We start from the raw sequence: 22,418 nt of genomic DNA, 5'->3' as shown, positions 1-22,418 counted from the left end.
CTCAGCCTCCCGAGAGCTGGGACTACAGGTGCCCGCCACCACGCCCAGCTAATTTTTTGTATTTTTAGTAGAGACAAGGTTTCACTGTGTTAGCCAGGATGGTCTTGATCTCCTGACCTTGTGATCCGCCCTCCTCGGCCTCCCAAAGTGCTGGGATTACAGGCGTGAGCCACCATGTCCAGCCGATTCCAGTGTCTTATACTCCGAAGGGATCCGTGATGGAAGAGGAGAGAGCTGAGTATGTGCTGTGTGCAGCTTCTTTTTCTCTCCTCTTCGGTTCAAGCTCCTGGGATACCTCATGCAGTGGATTTGGGGAAGGCTTTGGGCCAGATTCAAACTCAGGAGTATTTGTGGGTGAACCTGAGAGGGATGGTGATTGTCACGTTTGTCATTTATCAGCGTAAAGCAGAGATGGAACATTTCTAGATAAAAAGTTTAATTTTGCCTCCAAACTCATAGTCCAGTCATCAGGGTATTAGATGTGTCATTGGTTTTAGCCATTGACTGACGAAAGATGTGCGACCGGAGTGTGTTGGTAGGTGGTGCGTTTAGGGCTTTGAAAACAGGCGATTCTTCTGGCTTTGTGGCCCCAGGAACGGAGAAGGGCCTCCCTCCGCCTGGTGGAGGGTGTTTGCGTGCAGTAGGTTGGCTGGAGATGACTCCCGCTGCCTGCGATGCCGGGGCTGGGTGAACTGGGGCTGTGATTGTTGGGTAAAAACCCAGCCCTTCCTCAGGGGGAATCTGAAACCACCCCCTCCCGGAGGCCTGTCAAGGTGGCGTGGAGAAAAGGGAATGGCACCCTGGAGCTCCACCATGGGCTGTCTGGGGCAGGCGAATGCAGGGGCCGGGGACAGGGCTGATGGGAGGACGCAGACCAAAAGGGCTACTGTGGAGAGGGAGCTGCAGCACCTGGAGACTGGTAGGCGGGTGATGGAAACCGCATAGACTTTCTGTGCAGTTCACATTTGTCCTGTTGTGAAAATGGGACTAAGGATAACTTCCCCCAGAGATGTGTTAGCTAATGAACCCGCCTCACTACGCTAGAAAGGAGAGCGCGTCCGTCACTTGGTCCCTCCTGGAAAACTCACATAGTGCTTGTCGTTTCTCCAGCATGTTGGCTTATTTGGTGGACACCAGGTAATTCCTGTTGTGGTTTTTTTTCTTTGCCAAGGTACGGACATTGCTGCAGGAGAAGAAGTTGCCATCAAGCTTGAATGTGTCAAAACCAAACACCCTCAGCTCCACATTGAGAGCAAAATCTACAAGATGATGCAGGGAGGAGGTAGGTCCTTTGGCAGTCACAGAGGAACACCGGGGTTCTAAGGGAGAACAGCAACTCAGCATTGCTGGTTAAAAGAACCCCAAACTGGCTCCGGGCAAAAGGGAGAGAAGTGTTCCCCACACCCTGGCGAAGAGGCCACAGCTTCCTTCCGAGAGTCTGGGTCCAGAGACCCTCCCTCAACACAAAGATAAATCTTAGGGGCCAGGCACAGTGGCTTACTCCTGGAATCCCAGCACTTCGGGAGGCCGAGACGGGTGGATCATTTGAGGTCAGCAGTTCGAGACCAGCCTGGCCAACATAGTGAAACCCCGTCTCTACTAAAAATACAAAAATTAGCCGAGTGTGGTGGCTCACGCCTGTAATCCCAGCTATGCAGGAGGCTGAGGCAGGAGAATCGCCTGAGCTTGGGAGGCGGAGGTTGCAGTGAGCTAAGATCACACCACTGCACTCTAGCCTGGGCGACAGAGTGAGACCCTGTCCCCCCCCAAAAAAAAGAAAAGAAACATGCCATCTTGTCCTTTTGTTTAAATTTTACTTCATGTCGGGTCATGGTGTCTGAAATAAAGTTTGTGTGAATTTTAATGCATGCTCCCTATGGTGTCTGCCCCTCAGTGGTCGCGGGGGCTGTTGCTGGCGGGACCTTCCTGGTGTGTGATCCCTGGGTGAGGCCTCTGCTCCTTCGCATGCTTTGCTTACAGCTTGGGGGATGTCCCTTCACACACTCTGGGCTCGTTTTCTCCTGAGCAAAACAAGGGTTTTGAGCTTGGCGACCATCATGACCTCTTCCAGCTCAGTTACTGTCCCCGTTCGGCGAGCCCTCAGCCCAGGGCCTTAGGTACCTGGTGTTCCACGGTGGGCCGAGTATGGAGCAGAGTGCTCCTGTCCTGACCTCAGAGTCCAGCTCTTGCGAGTTCCCTGGACTTTGAAACAGTTCGGCTGATGGAGCAGGAGGGCATTCTCTGCGGGGATTTCAGAGCCATGAAGCGCGCGTCTCAGCAGCAGAGCTTTGGTCTGGCAGGTGTGCTCTTTGGGAACAGGGCTTTCTGTCTGAAGAGTGGCTGTGCCATGTCCGTGGAGCCCTCCCAGTCAGAAGCCTCCGGGGCACATTTGTAGGCGGATGGTTGGGTGAGTCCCCTTGGGCAACCGGCCAAAGGAAAAGCTGTTCAGGGCCTCCATTAGCCCTTTTGTCACGGGAAAGGGAGGACTGTTGATGGGCTTTTCTGCCATCTTTTCTCAGCACAAGCAACGTAATCTGTGCTACTACAAGAAACCGACATTTCTAGGTTTATGTGACACAAAATGTCTTTGGCAGCACCCGTGGTCCTGGGGAGCCCGTTACAGAGAGGGTCATCCAATGGGTCCTACACGGGTCTCACATGACCAGAGGAGGCCACAGGAATGAAAAATCCCATCACCAACCCAAGGAAAGCTCAGCAGAGACCCCGCCCTGGGAGCCTGTCTGGCAGCCCTTGGTGGTGGACTGGCTTCTCAAGGGCCTGGAGCCTGCATTGCCTTGGAGGTGTGACGAGCCAAGTAGAGCAGGGTGGTGCAAGGTGTGACCTTGGCCTGCGGGAGCCTGGTGCGGGGGTCGAGTAAAACCTGCAAGCTTAAAAATACCTTAACTTTTTACGAGAGACATCTGCAGGTGAACTTGCAAGCCAGGGGTACACAAGGGCAAAGGGAAGAAAGCCAGTCCTTAAAAAGCACAGGATAGGCCAGGCACGGTGGCTCACACCTGTAATCCCAGCACTTTGGGAGGCCGAGGCAGGCAAATCATGAGATCAGAAGATCAAGACCATCCTGGCTAACATGGTGAAACCCCGTCTCTACTAAAAAAAAAAATACAAAAAATTAGCCGGGCTTGGTGGCAGGCGCCTGTAGTCTGGAGGCTGAGGCAGGAGAATGGCGTGAACCCGGGAGACGGAGCCTGCGGTGAGGGGAGATCACGCCACTGCACTCAGGTCTGGGTGACAGAGCGAGACTCTGTCTCAAAAAAAAAGAAAAGGAAAAAGCCCAGGATGGTCACTGGGAAAGCCAACCCCGAACCAAAAGGTAGCTACGTGGTTCCTGAACAGGACTTCTCCACCCAGCACTAGTGCTGTTCGTAGTGGTGTGTTCTCTGCATGGTAGATGTTGGCAGCGCCCCAGGCCCCAGTTGTGATACTCGAAACTTTCTTCAGACAGTGCTGAAGGTCCCTAGCAGGCAAAGTTCCTTCTCCTGTGGCCACTGGCTTAAGAGAGTAAAGAAACCTTCCTGTTCCTGCCCATGCACCTTCCCTAGGATCCTGGAAACCAAACAGGATTTCAGAAACGGATTGTCTCCCATTTGGGCTTCAAGCACATTGCCATGTCCCTGACCATTCCAAAATGTAGGTCAGGTCTTCTGTGTTAAATGCACACACATCTGGTGGATACTGGCAAAGTTTTGTTGTTTTGTTTGTTTGTTGAGACGCAGTTTCACTCTGTTGCCCAGGCTGGAGTGCAGTGGCGGGATCTTGGCCCCCTGCAACCTCTGCCTCCTGGGTTCAGGCCATTCTCCTGCCTCAGCCTCTGCAGTAGCTGGGATTACAGGTGTGAGCCACCTCGCCTGGCTAATTTTTGTATTTTTAGTAGAGACAGGGCTTCACCACGTTGGCTAGGCTGGTTGTGAACTCCTGATCTCAGGCGATCTGCTCACCTCGGCCTCCGAAAGTGCTGGGATTATAGGCGTGAGCCACCGCGCCTGTCCAGATACTGTAAAGATCTAAAGATCTGCATTTTAGAAAACAAATGACGTCTGGGAAGGCAAAAGGCCTCATTCTGGTGGTAGTTCTTGAATTCACTTTGAGACAAAACCAGCGAGTTGACAAATAATGGGAAGAAATTGCTTCATGCAGAAACCACCAGATCTTGCCGCCGCCCGTTCTTGTGCAGTGTCTGCTGTGGGTGATGCAGATTGTCCTGTTGTGGGTGGTGCAGATGGTCCCCTTGTGCAGTGTCTGCTGTGGATGGTGCAGATTGTCCTGCTGTCTCTGAGAAAACGGGCAGCAAGCACCTCTCATTGCGGTTTTCCTTCCTTTCACGTGAGAGTCAAGCGGTGGTGCCAGGATCTGATCTTGCTTATGTCTGCTTGATGGAAGCTGCCTTCCAGGAGAAAGCTCCACGCTGAGTGCATTCTGTTACCTGCAGCTTGGGAAGAGTGAGCATTAAAAACACACCGGTCACTGCCCACAGCAGCCCTGGGCAGTAGGTACTGAGCTCTTCGGCCTCATGTTGCAAATGAGGAAACTGGGTTTAGAAGGCTGTGTAACTTCACAGAGGACAGACTTGAACTTGGGCGTTCTAGCCCCCCAGACTACTGCTTAAGCAGCTGTCTGCTCCCAGAGAAGGAAATGGCAGCCACCCTATGTGGCCTTCAGCCGTCAGGAATGTGTCCCAGATGATCCCACCTGTCCCAAATCTGGTTGGGACAGTAGATTCAATACCTGAAATAGTAGAAAGAAACTAAAATTAGCTATGTTGGTGAAAGACTTGGATAGACACCTAGTTTTTGTCAAAACCGACTGGACTGGTGGACAAAACCCAGGGACTGTTGTAAGTGCTCTTTCCGATCCTAACATCTCCCAAAAGCGGCTTTAGGTCACTCCCTCCTTGGGGAACCCCTCAGCAAACGACATTTACTTAGTTCCCAGCTGCTTTTGGTCAAGGCTAAGATGGCAGGCGTGGTTTCTGGGAGGGAGGAGGGAAGTGCTTGTGTAGAACTGGGCCAGTGGGTGAAGGTTCTGTGGCTGAGGGTGGGCGACTGCCTACCATCATCTTTTTATTGTGAAATATTGTACAACACCAAAGAACGTGTGTAACATGTATGGTTATCGAGGACATTAAAATCAACAACCAGGACCCTGTCCTGCCCGTCTGAGAGGAACACTCCTCCCTGTGGAGCCCATTTGCCTGCCATGCCCCATGCCTGTGCCAGGCCCTCGCTCACCTGTTTGTAAGTTTTTGTTTCTTTGTCATCCTACAAGAAACTTTCAAAATCCAAATAATGAAGTTATCTAGAAACATTTTTTTTTTTTTTTTTGAGACGGAGTCTCGCTGTGTCGCCCAGGCTGTAGTGCAGTGGCCGGATCTCAGCTCACTGCAAGCTCCGCCTCCCGGGTTCACGCCATTCTCCTGCCTCAGCTTCCCGAGTAGCTGGGACTACGGGCGCCTGCCACGCCCGGCTAGTTTTTTGTATTTTTTAGTAGAGAGGGGGTTTCACCATGTTAGCCAGGATGGTCTCGATCTCCTGACCTCGTGATCTGCCCGTCTCGGCCTCCCAAAGTGCTGGGATTACAGGCTTGAGCCACCGCACCCGGCCTTCTAGAAACATTTTACAGTTATATAAGTCATTTTAGGGTTGAATTGCTGAAAACTTTATGAAAATTTCTATTTGCATTAATGCTGAGTCCCCACATTTATATTGAAACTTTTCACAGATCAGGGTGGAGCATGTCTTCATGTATCTGGCCTTGTCCCCCCATTTTTTTTTATCCCCACGCATATATTTAGCTATCTTTGGGCACCATGAGGGAAAAGTGTTGAGGTGACAAATAGCAGCACGAGTGGCTGCTTCCCACCATGACAGCACCTGGACAGGGCAGCAGGGTGACCCTGGATGACTGGCATACTTAGGCAGCCTTGGGTCTCTGTTTTCAAACCCATTGGCTTCACTTGTTACTGCAAAAACACCAGTAGCAGTAAGTCCATTGAGCACAAGTGCATTGGGAGCCAAGAGCATGTTGCTTTTACTGTATTATATCCATTCTCTAATGCCATGCATGACGGGGCACATTGTTACAGCTACCAAAAGGGGTGATTCTGCTGAGACATCTGGGGGGCAGGGAGGAAAAATAAACAGGCCAGTTGCAGTGGCTTATACCTGTAGTCTCAGCTACTTGGGAGGCTGAGGCAGGAGGATGTCTTGAGCTCGGGAGGTTAAGGCTGCAGTGAGCTGTGATGGTGCCACTGCCCTCTAGTCTGGATGACAGCAGGACCCCTGTTTAAAAAAAGAGAGAGAGAAAGAAATTTGGTGTCAGTAAATACACCGTCAGTAACACCATCAGTACACCATTAGTCAGTACACCGTCACATCAGTCAGTAAACCACCAGTCACGTTAGTCAGTACACCATCAGTACACCGTCACTTACATCGGTCGGTACACCATCAGTCAGTACACCATCAGTCATGTCAGTAAACCAGTCAGTACACCATCAGTCACATCAGTCAGTACACCGTCAGTCACATCTGTCAGTACACAGCCACATCAGTCAGTACACTGTCAGTTCACCATCAGTCACTTCAGTCAGTACGCCATCAGTCACATCAGTACGCCGTCAGTTACATCAGTCACGTCAGTACACCATCAGTCAGATGAGTACACCATCAGTCACATCAATCAGTACACAGTCATATCAGTCAGTACACTGCCAGTACACCATCAGTCAGTACACCATCAGTCACATCAGTACACCATCAATCAGTACACCATCAGTCACGTCAGTCAGTACACTGTCACATCAGTCAGTACACCGTCAGTCACATCAGTTAGTACGTCGTCTGTCACATCAGTTAGTACGCTGTCAGTTACATCAGTCAGTACACCATCAGTCACACCAGTCAGTACACCATCAGTTACATCAGTCAGTACACCATCAGTTCAGATGGATCATGAGTCCATGCCACATATGTCTTTTGAATACATGAAAGTTTTAGTGTTAATGCGATGCGGTCTGTATTTTGTAACTTTCTTTGACCCAGAGTATTCCTGAGATTCTTCCCTATGGATTGCAGCTCTAGGTAATTGATTTTCATTGTTTGATTATCTACATAGCTGTATAAAGTAGCTTTCTCTTACTCTTTCTGTGTTGAGCCCTGGGGAGCTTCTAGCATTTGCTCTTAGGGACAGTGCTTTTGTGCACATCTTGTCCATGTGTCTGGGGCACACGTGCCAGCACCTACGTCTGAACGTGCAGTGGCTGTTGCTTGGCACGTGCAAATATCCAGTTCTGCAAGATAACGCAGGCGTCCGCATATTGATATGTATTGATTTTTCCAAGGTGGTTATGCAGATTTCCATTCCCCCCTGCAGAGCAGCAGAGTTTTGTGTAGCCCACATCATCCTCAGCCTCACAACACTGTTTTCAGCAGGGCAGGGGGTGAAAAAGGCAGAAAAAAAAAACTGCTGTTACTGGCATATTGATGTGATGTCGTTTCCTACATAGGGATCTCAACAGATTAGAGAGTTCAGCAAATTTAAGATCAAAATATAAAATCTATTTATTTTGTTAAACCAACAATAATTAATTAGTTACACAATGTAATTTAAAAAGTACTGCTTACAGTAGCAAAAAGGTATCCAGGGATAAATTTTAAGACAGATAAGTTCTGTATGCAGAAAATACATAAACTTTATTGAAAGACGTTTAAGAAAGATTTGCCTAATTCTCCTCTATGTTCAGAGAAAGGAAGATGCCAGTGTCAGGTCTCCCAAAGTTGCTCTTAACATTCAGTGACGTTCCTATCGACATCCAGCCACTTCTCTTACATGACGCGGTGATTAGAATTCACCGAGAAGAGTGCAAGGCCAGGGTTAATTAAAACATCTGTGAAGAAGAGGGCCATTTGCCCTGCAAACACCAGCACTTACTATAAAGCTGTCACGATAAAACTGTGTAGTTCTGGCCACGAGAAGGGCTTAGAAGGAGTGACAGCCTAGAACACTGAGCACATTGGGCCTCGGTGGGTTGTAAGTATTTATCGCTCTCTGTTAAGAGGAGTCCTGAGTGCTTGGAGAAGCAGCTGATTCCAGGGCTAGGGCAGAAAGAAGGAAGGTGAATCTGGAACATGTGGCAGAAAGAAAAGAAGTTCAAAACCGATAGGCATTTGTTGTGAGGGTACGGGAAAAAGCTTGAAAGGTTATCTGTTGCCTAAATTTAGGACAGTGAAAACTTCAAAATGAGTATTAAGAAGAAGGAACTGTGATGCGTTGGAGTGGAGAAAGGGAATTTGGGAATCCATAATGCTGAATATATAGAGAGAGAGAATTCACAAATCCGTAGTAAGGTTGAGTATCTGAAACACCCAGAATCAGAAACTTTATGAAAAGTGCTGACATGATGCTCAAAGGAGATGCGAATGGGGGCCATTTGGATTTTCAGATTAGGGATGGTCAGCTGTGGCGCTGAATGCAACGATTCCAAAATCCGAAAGTACGTATGTATTTGCATGTATATATCATATATTTTCAGGTTTATATATACATTTATATGCAACTATTCCAGAATCTGAAAGTAGATATGTATTTGCATATATATATCTCATATGTATTCAGGTTTATATATACATTTTTAAAATATATATATACATATATACAAAAGACCGAAGTCAAACATAAACACACGTATATGTATATGCCTCATGCCTTTAACCTTTTTTTTTTTTTTTTGGTGAGATGGTCTCATTCTGTCACCCAGGCTCACTGCAGTCCCGACTTCCTGGGGCTAAGCCATCCTCCCACCTCAGCCTCCTGAGTAGTAGGCACACAGCACCAAGCCTAGCTAATTTTTAAAATGTTTTTGTAGAGGGGAGGGTCTCACTATGTTTCTTTCTGGTCTCAACTCGGGCTTAAGTGATCCTCCCACTTCCACCTCCATCGTGCTCAGATTATAGGCCTGAGCCTGGCCAGTTAAAAAACTTTTTGATGTGGAATACAGTTGAAATCTGTAGTAACGTTTCATGACTTTCTCTGCTGATTTGAACATCCGGGTCTGTTTCAGTTGACCTCTTACTCCAGGTTTGTTTTCCACTGTGGATGCCGGACATCGAGAATGTCACGCATGCTGTGCTCTTCCACGTTCTGCAGGCTCCTCCTCAGCTCTCTTCTGGGATGAGGTTGGATTCCTGGATCTGCTAGGTCTGGCCTTTGTGCTTATGCTCCCAGGAGTACAGAGGACAGCCCAGGGCGCCCTCTCGCCGCTCCTTCCTGCCCTCAAGCACGGCTGTTATTGGCTGGTACGGCTGTCAGTCATTGGCCGGGCCGGCGTTGTTGAAACCGCCCTGTCATGTGTGAGGCTGTGTGTTTTGTTTTTTCCCTTAGTTACTTAAGGTGTGAGGGCGAATCAGGCCCCATAACTGTTTTTGCTAGAAGTAGAAGTAACTTTTACACTTTTTAAATTTTATTTTATTTTTTTATTTTTATTTTTTGAGACGGAGTCTTGCTGTGTCTGCCGCCCAGGCTGGAGTGCAGTGGCCGGAGCTCAGCTCACTGCAAGCTCCGCCTCCCGGGTTCCCGCCATTCTCCTGCCTCAGCCTCCCGAGTAGCTGGGACTACAGGCGCCGCCACCTCGCCCGGCTGGTTTTTTGTATTTATTAGTAGAGACGGGGTTTCACCGTGTTAGCCAGGATCTCTTTTTGACGCTGAGGGCAGAAATTATTTTTTAATGTAAGATACTGAAAGCACTCATAAAGCAAAAAGATAGAGGCATTCATATTCATGAAAATTAAGTCTTTTCATCAAGAAACTCCAGAAGAAAATTAAAAACGTGCCATTAACTGAGAGATACTTGCCTCACAAAAAGCCTACAATGGTTTAGTATCTAGAATTTATAAAGAACTATTATAAATAGGAAAAAGATACCACGATAGAAAAACTTAGCCAAAAAAAAAAGACACACCTTCAGAGGAGAGGGAGATACATATGGCCAATAAAATGAGCCAGGCGCGGTGGCGCCTGCCTGTAATCCCACCTACTCAGGAGGCTGAGGCAGGAGAATTGCTTGAACCCGGGAGGCGGAGGTTGCTGTGAGCCGAGATGGCGCCCCTGCACTCCAGCCTGGGTGACAGCGAGACCTCACCTCAAAACAATAAAATAATGAAACAACTTTTTTAATGAAGTAAATTTCCCTAATGGTACCAAAACTTGCTGTAAGACTAAAGTAAAAATCTGTCCTGCCATGGAAGGACATGAAAGGTTTATCCAGGCCGTTCATAAGCTGTATGTGTGTAGAGCCATGTGTATAGTTAAGGACCCAGTGCTGTGAAAACATACCAAAAAAACATGTTCTTGTGGATATAAGAGAAAAAATAGGACCGAAGGACATATTTTGGGGGTGGTATTTTGAGAAACCCATCTGTTGCTGCAGCGTTCGAATTTGACTCTGGCGTGGGGCTGCGGTGCGCGCTCCTGCGTGTTCCTGCACGCGTCTTTATCAGCATGTGTTTCCATCTCTCAGCATCTTCTTGTGGTCGTTGACTTTTCATACGTAAAGTCTTGGGTGAAGTGTCCAGGTCTTTCACCCATTTTTTTCTAAAGTAGATTTTTTTTGTTTTGTTTTCAGACAGGGTCTTGCTCTGTGGCACAGGCTGGAGTGCAGTGGTGCCATCACGGCTCACTACAGCCTTCATTTCCTGGGCTCAAGTGATCCTCCTGCCTTAGCCTCCCAAGTAGGTGGGACCACAGAAGCGTGCCACACACCCAGCTAATTTCCAGAGTTTTTTTGTAGAGACATAAGGGTCTCCCTATGTTATCCAGGCTGGTCTCGAACTGGAGCTCAAGCAGTCCTCCCACTCCAGCCTCCCAGAGTGCTAGGATTACAGGCATGAGCCACTGCACCTGGCCCGTGTGTCTTTTTAGTGTTGATATGCCTTCAGCACTGATACTATGCAGCCATCTGTAAATTCTTCCTGTTAGATGTATTGTGTCTGTATTCTCACTTCCCTGATTTGTGTATTTCAAGCCTGGGTTACTGTGTAAATCCCCAAAAAGTTTTCATTGCTTTTGTTTTTCTCTTACCAGTCAAATACTTCTACCAACATCATAGTCATTGAACATATTTTCTTCTCTCACCTAACCCATGGTAGCTGCTTTCTCTCCTGAACCTCCTCCCCTCTCCCGTGTGACGTCTCTGGTGGGCTCTGGTCCTTTCTGCCTGAGCTCTTTCTCTCCCGCATCATGACTGCTTCCTGTGTCTCCCGCCCCGCTGCCCTAGAAGGCGAGAGTCAGGGAGGTGGGGCTTCGATCCCCTCCTTGTCTCCTTTGCAGCTCCTGCCCGCTTGGCCCTCGTCCAACGTCTGCCTCAGGCCATTTGCTAACAGATGGGGCCTAATCTCGAAGATGGGTCCCTGAGGATGGCGTTGCCGGGGTCTTCTGCCTCCGTCACCCCTCCCCGTTCGGGGTTGTCACCAGGACCCCTTGGTGTGCACAGCACAGACTTGGTGTGGAGCTGAGGCAGGGCCTGGGCTGAAACGCTGTCTGATTTCCTCACCTAGTGGGCATCCCCACCATCAGATGGTGCGGGGCGGAGGGGGACTACAACGTCATGGTGATGGAGCTGCTGGGGCCGAGCCTGGAGGACCTCTTCAACTTCTGCTCCAGGAAGTTCAGCCTCAAAACCGTCCTGCTGCTTGCTGACCAAATGGTAAGGACCGTTTCCTGACACTTGGCACGTACTTGCCGTCTGGTGGAATCAGCCGCTCACTTGTGCTGTTTTCGCCATTATTACAGCTGTTAATTCACAGAGGAAATGGAAATGTGCTAAGCCTTAGCCTTGAGGCTCTGGTGGCTCAGCTGACTGGCTTGGAGGCCACCCTCTTGGTACCAGCATAACACGTTTCCATTCAGTGGGCCCCTCCGTCTCTCAGGAACACGCATGTGATTCCCAAGCACCTCTGTGCAGTTTCTCTGCTAATCCTGGTGTGTAGTCTGTGCGGAGGACGGTGCTGGGAGAGACCGATGTTTAGTGGCGGGTTGTCCCCTCTCTGTCACCTCACCTCTCTGTTTTGTGGGAGCTGTGGAGGGTGGAGGGTTGCTGAAGGCACCTGGGGGAACAATTTGGTCAGTTGGGCGTCCCGCTCGCTAATTGTTAAACTAACCTGCCGTGGCTGAGGGGCAGGAACAACGCAGCCACTGGCACAGTGTCCTGCAGTTGAGCTGTCCCTCCCTGAGACCGCCCTGGGCTGCCATCTCGCGCCTTGCTCTGCTCACAGATCAGTCGCATCGAATACATTCATTCAAAGAACTTCATCCACCGGGATGTGAAGCCAGACAACTTCCTCATGGGCCTGGGGAAGAAGGGCAACTTGGTGTACATCATCGACTTCGGGCTGGCCAAGAAGTACCGGGACGCACGCACCCACCAGCACATCCCCTATCGCGAGAACAAGAACCTCACAGGGACGGCGCGGTACGCCTCCATCAACACGCACCTTGGAATTGGTGAGCCCCTGGGCGTGGGTCACTGACCTAGGGTGCCTTTGGGCATGTCCATGCCTCAACCCAGGGAGAGACCAGCCTCTCGGGGAGCTGGGGGTGCGAGTGTGTCATCAGACCTTTGCAGCAGACAGGCTGGCACATGACTGCCAGGTGTATGGGGGTAGGTGGATGCTGAGATGTTGCTGAGTCACCTGTGATGTGTTCGGGAATTTCCTTAGTGTGCATAAGGGGCAGCTCTGGGTGAGAGTGATCCGGGCGTGCGTGTCTGAGGCTCGTCTCCACTGGAAGTGCCAGCCGCGTCTTTTGCTTTGACGTGAGCACGCAAGTGCCGTTCTTCACGCCTTTCCCTTTTCTTTTCAGAACAATCCCGAAGAGATGACTTGGAGTCTCTGGGCTACGTGCTAATGTACTTCAACCTGGGCTCTCTACCCTGGCAGGGGCTGAAGGCCGCCACCAAGAGACAGAAATATGAAAGGATTAGCGAGAAGAAAATGTCCACCCCCATTGAAGTGTTGTGTAAAGGCTACCCTTGTAAGTCTCCGGAGGCCTCTTCTCAGTGGAGCTGCTCATGGGGGTTGCACGTGCGTTGGGCCCGCCTCGGGTGTGCTGAGACGGCTCAGCCTGGGTTTTGTCAGAAGAGTTGCTCCCCTTCCAAAGGGGTGGTGGCAGGAAAGTGGGGTGCTTTTGTGTATGGTGGTAATAGCCTGCCCTCCTGTTCATCTTGACTTACTTGCCAAGTGTCCATCAGTGTGGAGAGCACTTGGAGGCCCTGGAGAGATGGCAGGGGAGGCAGGCCTGAGCCTTGGGGTCCTAAGTGGCTGGAAAGGGATGGATGGGCAGTGGTGGGGCCTCTCTCCCTTTGCATTTGTAGGACTGCCCCAGGATACACACCTCAGATGAAACTAAGTTGTGCTTTATGACTTGAATTCTTGTAAAAGCTTTCTTAAGGCCTAGAGTCTTAGAAATCTGCCAGGTGTTTTGCATCTGTCCTTCTCCCCTTGAGTGTGCAGCACCAGGAGGTAGACAGTGACGTTGGCAGACACCTCGAGTCGCAGTTGGGTTTCACGAGTTAGCTTTGAGTTTGTTGTTTTGCAGCCGAATTTGCCACATACCTGAATTTCTGCCGTTCCTTGCGTTTTGACGACAAGCCTGACTACTCGTACCTGAGGCAGCTTTTCCGGAATCTGTTCCATCGCCAGGGCTTCTCCTACGACTACGTGTTCGACTGGAACATGCTCAAATTTGTAAGTTGCGCTGCCAGCACGTTCGCTCAGTGTGGTGCAGGGGATGCCTTGTCAGTGAGAGGCTGGTGACCGTCTCGTTGAGGGGCTGTACCGTGTAGGGAGTGTCTCTGGTGGTGAAGGGCGAGTGTGTAGTGGGCAGGACTTGGACCGAGTGGGTGTCTGCCTGCCAGAAAGGGGTGCCAAGAAGTAAGATAGGGCCCAGAGCATGCCCTGGGGGCAGAGGGTGGGGGCTGGGGGTGCGTGTTCCCATTCACTGTGCCAGATGGTCGTGGTGCCCACGAGATGAGTGGGGTTGGGGCCTGTTGAGGTGCTGCCGGTCCAGCCTGACTGACCCTGTCGTGAGCTGGTTTTGCCTGTGGCTTTCTTGATGCGGGTGTGAGCATGCCCTGGAGCCTCTAAAACGCAGCCCAGCCCTGGGTCCATGTCTGAGCTGAATTACTATTCAGACACCGCTGCCAGAATTGAAGCTCCTGTGGAACTGCTGTGTTCTTTCATTAAAAACTTGCTGTTTAGTTGTCCGTTTTAAGTAGAAGTTGGAGTCTTTCCAGGCGACAGTCTGATGGAGGAGCAGAACTGCCTCTTGGGAGGGTACAAAAACGGCGGCCTTGTCCGATAGTCGTGCAGGGGCCAGGGAGGGGCAGGGGTGCCCTGGACCCGGCCTCGGCGCCTCCAGGTGCTGGGAGGGGTGCACTCTGCAGAGCGGATGGGTCCCTCTGCCGAGGCTGTGCTGCTTCTGGAGGCGGCTGAGCGACCCTCCTGCGGTAGTGGAGTCACCTGGCCCTCAGAGCAGGCTAGGCCAGTGTTTTCCATAAATGGCAGCCTGAGGAGTCTGGGCAGTGCTGGCTGAACGGTGCTGCAGCTGCAGGCGTGTGTCCCGCTGTGTGTTGCCTGGTGGACGTGGCTGTGTCCAGTGAGCTGTACTTGCAGGAAGAGGTGGCACCCGGGTTTGGCCCCGGGGCTGTAGTTTTCAGGCCTCTGCCACACAGCATTGGCAGTTAGAATCTGCTCTTTCATAGGCTGCTGTCTCGGCTTAGAGTCTGACCTCCCCACCCCTGTGCATCTGACAGTGGACAGCGCGGCACAAACCCGGCTGCCGGCCGCACCGCCACACCTGCACGGGCTGTCGCAGGCCACAGGGTCTGGACCCCGAGTGGACTCCTCGTCCGAGCAAACGCTCTCATTCCCACCCGGCTTTCGTCCCCAGCTGTCACCATTTGGGGCCTGTCTCTGGCCTCTGATGGTTCCTCGCTCTCTCCCTGCACGTGTCAGTGAGCGTGTTCACAGAGAAGCAGGGGGCCAGCTGTTGCCCATTTTGAAGTTTAAGGAAGTTTTGAGCCCACAGGGAAATGACATGCGAGTGGGGTTTTTTTGATTGTTGGGGGAGCTGAGAGGCCTGACTCTGACCCCTGGTGAGGATCACACTGGCGTCCCGTGGGGAGAAACGCGTGGCCTGTGGGTGGCTTCACAGGCAGTCTTGTCCCAGTGCCCTTTGGTAGGGATTTTCTCCCGTGGCTGGGGCAGCCTAGGACCTAGGGTTGCTTTCTGTCAAACTTGGTTCCACTCCGGCCTCATCTCCTGCCTCAGGGTGCCAGCCGGGCCGCCGACGACGCCGAGCGGGAGCGCAGGGACCGAGAGGAGCGGCTGAGACACTCACGGAACCCGGCTACCCGCGGCCTCCCTTCCACAGCCTCCGGCCGCCTGCGGGGGACGCAGGAAGTGGCTCCCCCCACACCCCTCACCCCTACCTCACACACGGGTGAGTGCCCCTCCCAGCGCCCTGGAGCAGCTCTGGGGTGATTTCCTGTGTCCCAGGGTTGGTGGTGGATGCTGTAAGTGCCGCGTGTCAGGCGATGCTCCTCCTGGGGTGGATGAGCCAGGCTGCCCGGGTGTCTTTAGAAATGAGGACACCTGCCGGTGTGCGTGATTCCTCCCACATCTCGCGTTCCTCCCCTATGAGCCCCCTGACCTCGCTCCCATGTCCCTTTGTGTCCCTCCGGCCGGATCTGAATGTTGGTGGCCATCGGTTGCTGCCAGCTCCTGAGTGTCCAGGCAGCCCGGGGTCCTCTCTGGTCACAGCCTCTCACAGGAAGCCCCAAGCAAGAGGCAGCAGACAGGGGCGACCCACTCGGTTTCCCTCCCTGTCCTCAGCTAACACCTCCCCCCGGCCTGTCTCCGGCATGGAGAGAGAGCGGAAAGTGAGTATGCGGTTGCACCGCGGGGCCCCCGTCAACATCTCCTCGTCCGACCTCACGGGCCGACAAGATACCTCTCGCATGTCCACCTCACAGGTAGGTGCAGAGCTCCTGGGCGGGCGCTGGGCCTCGGGCTACCCCGTCTGAGTCAAGAGCGGGCTGTGGTTTCTCCAGGCCTTCTTTCCTTCTTTCCTTTCTTCCCCCCATGTTTCAGAGTTTTTAATCTCGCCAGGGTGTGGTGTCCTGGTTGCAGATGAGGCTTCTCGGGAGGGCCTGGGAGACAAGCTGGACCGTCATGGGGCTTGTCTCCTGGTCGCAGGTGGCCAGTCTCAGGTCTCAGGTGCCCGAGGCCAGCAAACCGTGGGGGCTTTCTCCTGCTGTTTGAGTGCCCCACTGCCTGCAGCCGTCCCCAGGCAGCCAACACCACGCGCCCGCTTGCGTCCTGTTGTGGGTGCCCCCGGCCCAAGGGAACCTTCCTCATTCTTCCTCATTCTTGCCGCTGGCCAGGGATGGAGGCCCGTAGGGACCTCCACGGGCTCCCCGCGCGACCCTCCCTGGTGGCATGCCCTGCGACAAGGCTTCCCTTCTTTTGACGGCCTCGCCTGTCTTCCCTCGGACGAGAAGTACCCTGTTGCGTAGCCCGGGCCTGGCCACGGCCGCCGCCTCTTCAGCATCCTGCAGCAGCCTCTCCTCTCCTTGCTCTGGCTTCTGTTGTCTTTTGCGTTTGCTAACGTGCTCTTTGAACCAGAACAGCTTTCTCCATATGGATCCATTGTATTTCTTCAAATAGTTTTCTGGGTTGTTCGCCAACAGGGACAGGGTTAGTGGGGCAGGGCCGTGTTTCACCAGCAGGTATACGGGTCTTCCGCGTGAGCAGGAACTCGGTTCGGAAACGCCCTGGAGCCTCTGGCTTTTGGGGAGGTGTCTTTTGGGGTCACAGGATGGAGCCAGGCCTGCTGCCGCGAGCGGGGCTGGGTGTAGCTGGCTAGCCAGGAACACACCAGAGTGGGGAGCCTTCTTGACCACTTGCCGTCTTTTAATAAAATGATTGGGGTTACTGCACATTTCTAACTCACTAATGATACCACTAGAAGTGGATTTCTTGTGTGATAACTTCCTCCCAAAGAGACCAAGGATGCAGGATTTTGACTTCGTGGTTATTTGAATTGGGTTCAAGGGGTCTGGGCTGCATCATGAGAGTGGGTCCCTTACCTGCGCACAGCCCTGCTCTCACCTCTGGACACAGAGAGGGTTTAATTGGCTTCTTTCCACGAGCCTGGCACTTGTGCATCAGTTACCGTGAGCAGGTCCCAGGAGGGTCTGCCCGTGCCCTTGTGTCTTCTTGACGCACGCTGGCTCTGTAGCCCTGAACCATGGCGCAGGAGCCGAGAGTGCTCCCCTTGCTGGGCGCTGACTGGGCTTGGGCCACCTTGCTGCAGCGCTTGGCCAGCAAAGACTAGGGAAGGGGCCTGAGTGCTTTCTGTTTGTTTCAAAGAAAGTGAAGTGTTTAGCGGTTTGGGATCTTTGAGGGCAGTGAAGCCGTCCTGAGCGGGCTGAGCAGCCACAGCCCTGAGTCCAGCTGCCTCTTCTCGGAACACAGCGCTGGCGGCACCTGGGTGTGGCCATCATAGCCGCGAGCCCCCGAGGTGGCCGTGAGCAGTGCCTCCTTCCATGGTGAGCTGTGGCAGGAACCACAGCTGGCTCTTAGGCCCTTGTTTTCCATATGAGGAAATACAACGTGGACTCTTAACAGCAGGGAGGAGTCTCCAGAGAGAGTTGGTTTGGGGGTGTGTTCTTTCCAAAAGAAGCATCTTGGCCTCTGCTCCTGGACACCCTGGGGGGCCTTCTTGAGAGGCAAGTTGAGGGCTCCCCACCTCCAGGGCCGGCCCCTCCGTCACCATCTCACGGGAAGGCTTTGGCTGTGTTCCCTTCCTGCCAGACTCTGCCAGCACCGGCATGCGTGGTGGCTATGACCGGCAGCCCCCCGTTTTGAATCCCAAGGGGGATACAGGAGGCTCGATTGCTCTGAGCGCCTCACCTGCTTGCTCAGGTGAGCTGGAGAGACAGTCACCATGGGCAGTGACTCATCCCCGGCCAGTCTTCCTCCTCGGGCCGTCGCTCTTCCTGGTTCTCTCTGCTCCTCTCAGGAGTCCTTGTGCCCCGTGGAGATGGGAGGAGGCAGCAGGAAGGTCTCCCAGGGCTTGCTGGCCATGGCTGGGTGTGTGGATGGGTGGAGGACCACATGGCAGCCCTGCCTGCAGGTCACAGAGGCCCCCATAGTTGTAGGACCCCGCCCCAGCCTGGACTCCCCCTGGTCTGTTCCGTCTTCACCCCCTCTCTTCTCGGGCTGTTGGTGTTCGGCCAGGGCTCTTTGGCCACGGTAGCCTGGGCCGTAAAGGCCATCTAGTTGCTGAGTCTGTTCGGGGTTTTTACTTTGTGAGAAGAAGGCCTCATCACTTCAACAGTCGATGACTCGCTTTGATCAACCCCTGTCCAGGACTAGGCCTGAGCCCTGTTGTTGTAGCGGTGAGGACGTGCGTCTCCACTGCCTGCAGGCTGCGCCCTGAGACCCAGTTGTGGGGCTGCCCAGTACCTGCCATCCCGCTGGGAGTCAGGTTTCCTTAGTGCTTGAGAAGATTCAGGAGGGCCTGTCCTGTGCCCTCATTGGCCTGAAGAGCAAGTGATTCCAGAAGAGGAGTGGGCGTCACTCCTATCCAGAGGCCCATCCTGGGAGGCGAGTGAGGCTGTGCGCCGTGCCTGGGCTCAGCCAGGCGGCATCCGTCAGTCTGTGGACCTGGTTGAGGCAAGGACGCCCATCTCACATGGGGCCGGCGACACAGGTAGTCGGGGCCGGCGGGACGCTTACCAACAGCTGTCTTTTCCCCACCTCAGAATAGCATTCCTTTCGAACACCACGGCAAGTAGCTGCTCGTCTCCCATCGGAAGGCAGCACTGGGTGAGTGTGCGCGCGGCGGGCGCCAGGCAGCGGTGCCAAGTGGGTGGGAGCCACCATGCCCCGCCCGTGGGAGCTTGCAGGTGGGCTGGGCTTGCATGCCAGGTGCTGGAGGTAGAGTGAGGCTTCTTCTGCTCTGTTCTTCTCGTGGGGTGCAGAGCGGGGCCGTCCGCTGCCCAGTCTTGGGGGGAGGCTGTCCACAGAGAGCCTTGGAACAGAGTGAGCCCAGGAAACCATCCTGTTGGCCTGTGGCCTCCCCGTGACTGCGTTCTGTGTGCCGTTGCTCCCCTCCTGTCCTGGGCGCCCACCCGTGGGGCAGGAGCGGCAAGGCGGGTGCCCTGAGCACTTGAGTTGCCTTGTCTAGGGTGGGCCGTGCCTGGAGGGCGTCTGTGTCCTGCTCCGCTGAGTGGCTCCACGCTTGTGTTGGGGGCTCCTAAGCTCTTGCCGCGCCACACTCCTGGCGGTCTCTGCCATGCCGGCTTTTCCAGTCGCCTCTCTCTTCCTGTCTCATTTATCTCTGTCCTTGTTTTGTGTTTCTTTTCACACTTGGTCTCTGCCCAGCCGTCTTGTCCACGCAGCTTCATCTGTATTAACTCCTCCAGCTGCAGCCCACTCACTCCCCGCCATCGGTGCATGGTCGGCGTCCACGCTGTGCTCCTTCCTTGGCGGCCACGCGCTCGGCAGCTCCTTCCAGCAGGGGTTGCGCTTCTGTCGGGTCCGTGCCGCTGGGAGACCTGCTGCAGTTTTCACACTGTGCACACTCTGGAAATGTGTTGACAGGAACTGCTTTTCACGTCTTCCCCCAGAGGGGTACCCGTTTTCAAACACCAGGTTCCTTTCCAGGAAGGGAGGCAGGAGCACCCGTCTCCGCTCCACTCTGATCCTCCGACCGTGCCGAGCTCGGCTCTGCGGGCACCTTGCTTGCATGCCTCTTCCTCCTTCCCGTCTTCCTGTCACTCGTTCTGCTGAGCACGTGTCCCGGCCACAGAGGCCCCTGTGCGTGGCGAGGGACGCAGGCGTCTAGACTGGGGCTAGGCAGTGGCGGTGCGTCCCCTCCCTGCCCAGCACCGTCACTGTGGTATCTGTGCCCGGGTGCCTGACTGGCTCCCCCGGCCCCATGCTGACCTTCTCCTGTGCTTTGGCTCCGACAGATTCCTGGTCGGGTGGCTTCCAGTGGTCTTCAGTCTGTCGTGCACCGATGAGAACTCTCCTTATTGCTGTGAAGGGCAGACAATGCATGGCTGATCTACTCTGTTACCAATGGCTTTACTAGTGACGCGTCCCCCGGTCTAGGATCGAAATGTTAACACCGGGAGCTCTCCAGGCCACTCACCCAGCGACGCTCATGGGGGAAACAGACTAAACGGACAGACTCCAAGAGCTGCCACCGCTGGGGCTGCACTGCGGCCCTCCACGTGAACTCGGTTGTAACAGGGCTGGGAAGAAAAGCAGAGAGAGAATTGCAGAGAGTCAGACTCCCTTTCCAGGGCCTCAGCTCCCTCCAGTGGTGGCCGCCCTGTACTCCCTGACGATTCCACTGTAACTACCAATCTTCTACTTGGTTAAGACAGTTTTGTATCATTTTGCTAAAAATTACTGGCTTAAATCTGTGTAAAGAAAATCTGTCTTTTTATTGTTTCTTTCTTGTCTGTTTTTGCGGTCTTACAAAAAAATGTTGACTCTAAGGAATTCTGAGACAGACGCTGGATTGGAGTTTGTGTATGAGGTGGAGTCGGGCAGGGAGAGGGTGCAGGCAGATCTCAAGGGTGTGTGTTGTGTTTGTTTTGCAGTGTTTTGTTGTCCACTTTGGAGAGGAGATTTCTCATCAGAAGTCTGTGGTATGTGTGCGTGCCCATGTGTGGTGGGACCTCTTCAGCCTGATTTTGGCGTCTCACGCTCCCTCCTCCTGTAATTGAAATGCCTGCTGTCGGGAGCTCTTGAGGCTCTTGGAGAGGAGTTAGGGACCCGCAGGCTGCCGCGGAGCAGGGGTGCGCGGGGGGTGTTAGCAGGCAAAGCACTGCGCTCTTCTTCCCCAGGAGGTGGGCAGGCAGCTGAGAACCTGAAAGCAGAGGCTTTGAGACCCTAGCAGGACAATTGGGAGTCCCAGGATTAAGGTGGAAGATGCGTTTCTGGTCCCTTGGGAGAGGACTCTGACCCGAGAGGCGTGTGGTTACTGCAGTGTTGGTTGCCTTTGCTGCCTTTGCACTCGGTACATTTTCTCAACACTCAGTGCTCCTGTGCGGATTGGCAGTCGGTCTGTGTGAATGCCTGCGCTCAAAACCGGGAGCGGGGCTGTCCTTGCCGGGTGCCAAGACCAGCTCAGAAAAGCCGGCAGGACCGAAGGACCCACCCCGAGGTGCCAAGGAGCAGGTGACTCTCCCAACCCGACCCAGAACCTTCATGGCCAGGAAGTAGGGTCTGCGCTCTGTGACCTTCTGTTGGGCGCGTGTCTCTTGGTCAGAAGTGAAGCAGCGTGCATGGCGCCGAGTCCCACCAGAAGGCAGGCGGCCTCCGTGAGCTGGTGCTGCCCCAGGCTCCACACTGCTGGGCCCTGAAGTTCCCAGGATGCCTTCTCGCCTCTCACTCTGCAGCAGTTGGCCAGTAGCCCGTGGCCGTGTGCTCCCAACCCCGATGCGCAGTGCAGTCTGTGTTCGTGGGCACTTCTGCTGGACCCCATCACGACGGACAATGTTCCCTTTGGACTATTGGGCCCCCAAGGTGTGCACCTGGGTTCTTCCCTCTCCTCCCCAGAGATCCCCGGACACCGTAACTGGCTGGCGTCCCAGAACACAGTTGTTCATGCTCCCAGCTGGCTGGCTGGCTGGCTGAGCCTGTGGGTGCTTTCTGAATCCTAGGCTGGTTACTGTGTAAGCATTTTGGAGTACGGGACCTTGAGCGGGTGGGAGCTGTGTGTCGAAGTACAGAGGGAAGTTGGGGTGGGTCAGAGCCAAGTTAGAGATTTTCTTTGTTGCTGGACGCCTTCCTGAAGGTAGATGTCCCCGACCCGGAGAGACGTTGCGGCTGTGGCCTGAAGCGGCGCAAGCTGGCTTTGTAAATACCCGTGGTCCTGATGTAGTGCCAGAACGTTTGTGCGAGGCAGCTCTGCGCCCGGGTTCCAGCCCGAGCCTTGCCAGGTTGTGTCTTCGGAGTGTGCTTGTGACAGTCCTTGCCCAGTATCTAGTCCCCGTCGTCCCGTGCAGGAAACGTAGGTAGGACGTTGTCAGCTGTGCGCTGGCGGCCAGTCTCCAAGCTGTGCGTTTGTGTCGCCACTGTATTTGTGTACTTTAACAATTGTGTAAATAATAAATTCATAATGACTTCTACCTTTCTTCCCTCCCCTTTTCATGTGGTCTTTATTTCATCAGCTTGAGAGTTTTCGATGCGTTGAGGTGAACTATGTGAAAATACTTTTTTGAGACGATTGTTTGTTCTTTCTCAGGCTGTGGGTGTCTGGGAGCTGGCAGAGCAGGAGGAGAGCTGTGCCTTGGGCCTCCTGCTGGGCAGGGAGGGGTGGCG

The 22,418-nt window shown here is 53.5% G+C and overlaps 1 protein-coding gene across 4 annotated transcripts in view; it reads left to right on the top strand.

The window, feature by feature from the left end:
- The window catches only part of CSNK1D (casein kinase 1 delta), a 29,319-nt gene extending 7,089 nt beyond the window's left edge, over positions 1 to 22,230 (top strand). The window contains exons 2-10 of one of the 4 annotated variants that reach the window (XM_023194123.3): positions 1,172 to 1,282; positions 11,571 to 11,719; positions 12,288 to 12,516; positions 12,874 to 13,044; positions 13,609 to 13,757; positions 15,342 to 15,513; positions 15,906 to 16,045; positions 18,842 to 18,905; positions 20,054 to 22,230. In XM_023194123.3, coding sequence (XP_023049891.1) covers positions 1,172 to 1,282; positions 11,571 to 11,719; positions 12,288 to 12,516; positions 12,874 to 13,044; positions 13,609 to 13,757; positions 15,342 to 15,513; positions 15,906 to 16,045; positions 18,842 to 18,874 — 1,154 coding nt within the window. In that variant the 3' untranslated portion in view covers positions 18,875 to 18,905; positions 20,054 to 22,230. The other 3 variants (XM_023194122.3, XM_023194124.3, XM_023194125.1) reach the window with 3 other exon arrangements.
- Positions 22,231 to 22,418: the final 188 nt, after the last annotated feature.

The sequence above is a fragment of the Piliocolobus tephrosceles genome, chromosome 16 (assembly GCF_002776525.5).
Source record: "Piliocolobus tephrosceles isolate RC106 chromosome 16, ASM277652v3, whole genome shotgun sequence".
Classification (NCBI taxonomy): domain Eukaryota; kingdom Metazoa; phylum Chordata; class Mammalia; order Primates; family Cercopithecidae; genus Piliocolobus; species Piliocolobus tephrosceles.
This window is presented reverse-complemented; position numbering and strand designations above follow the sequence as displayed.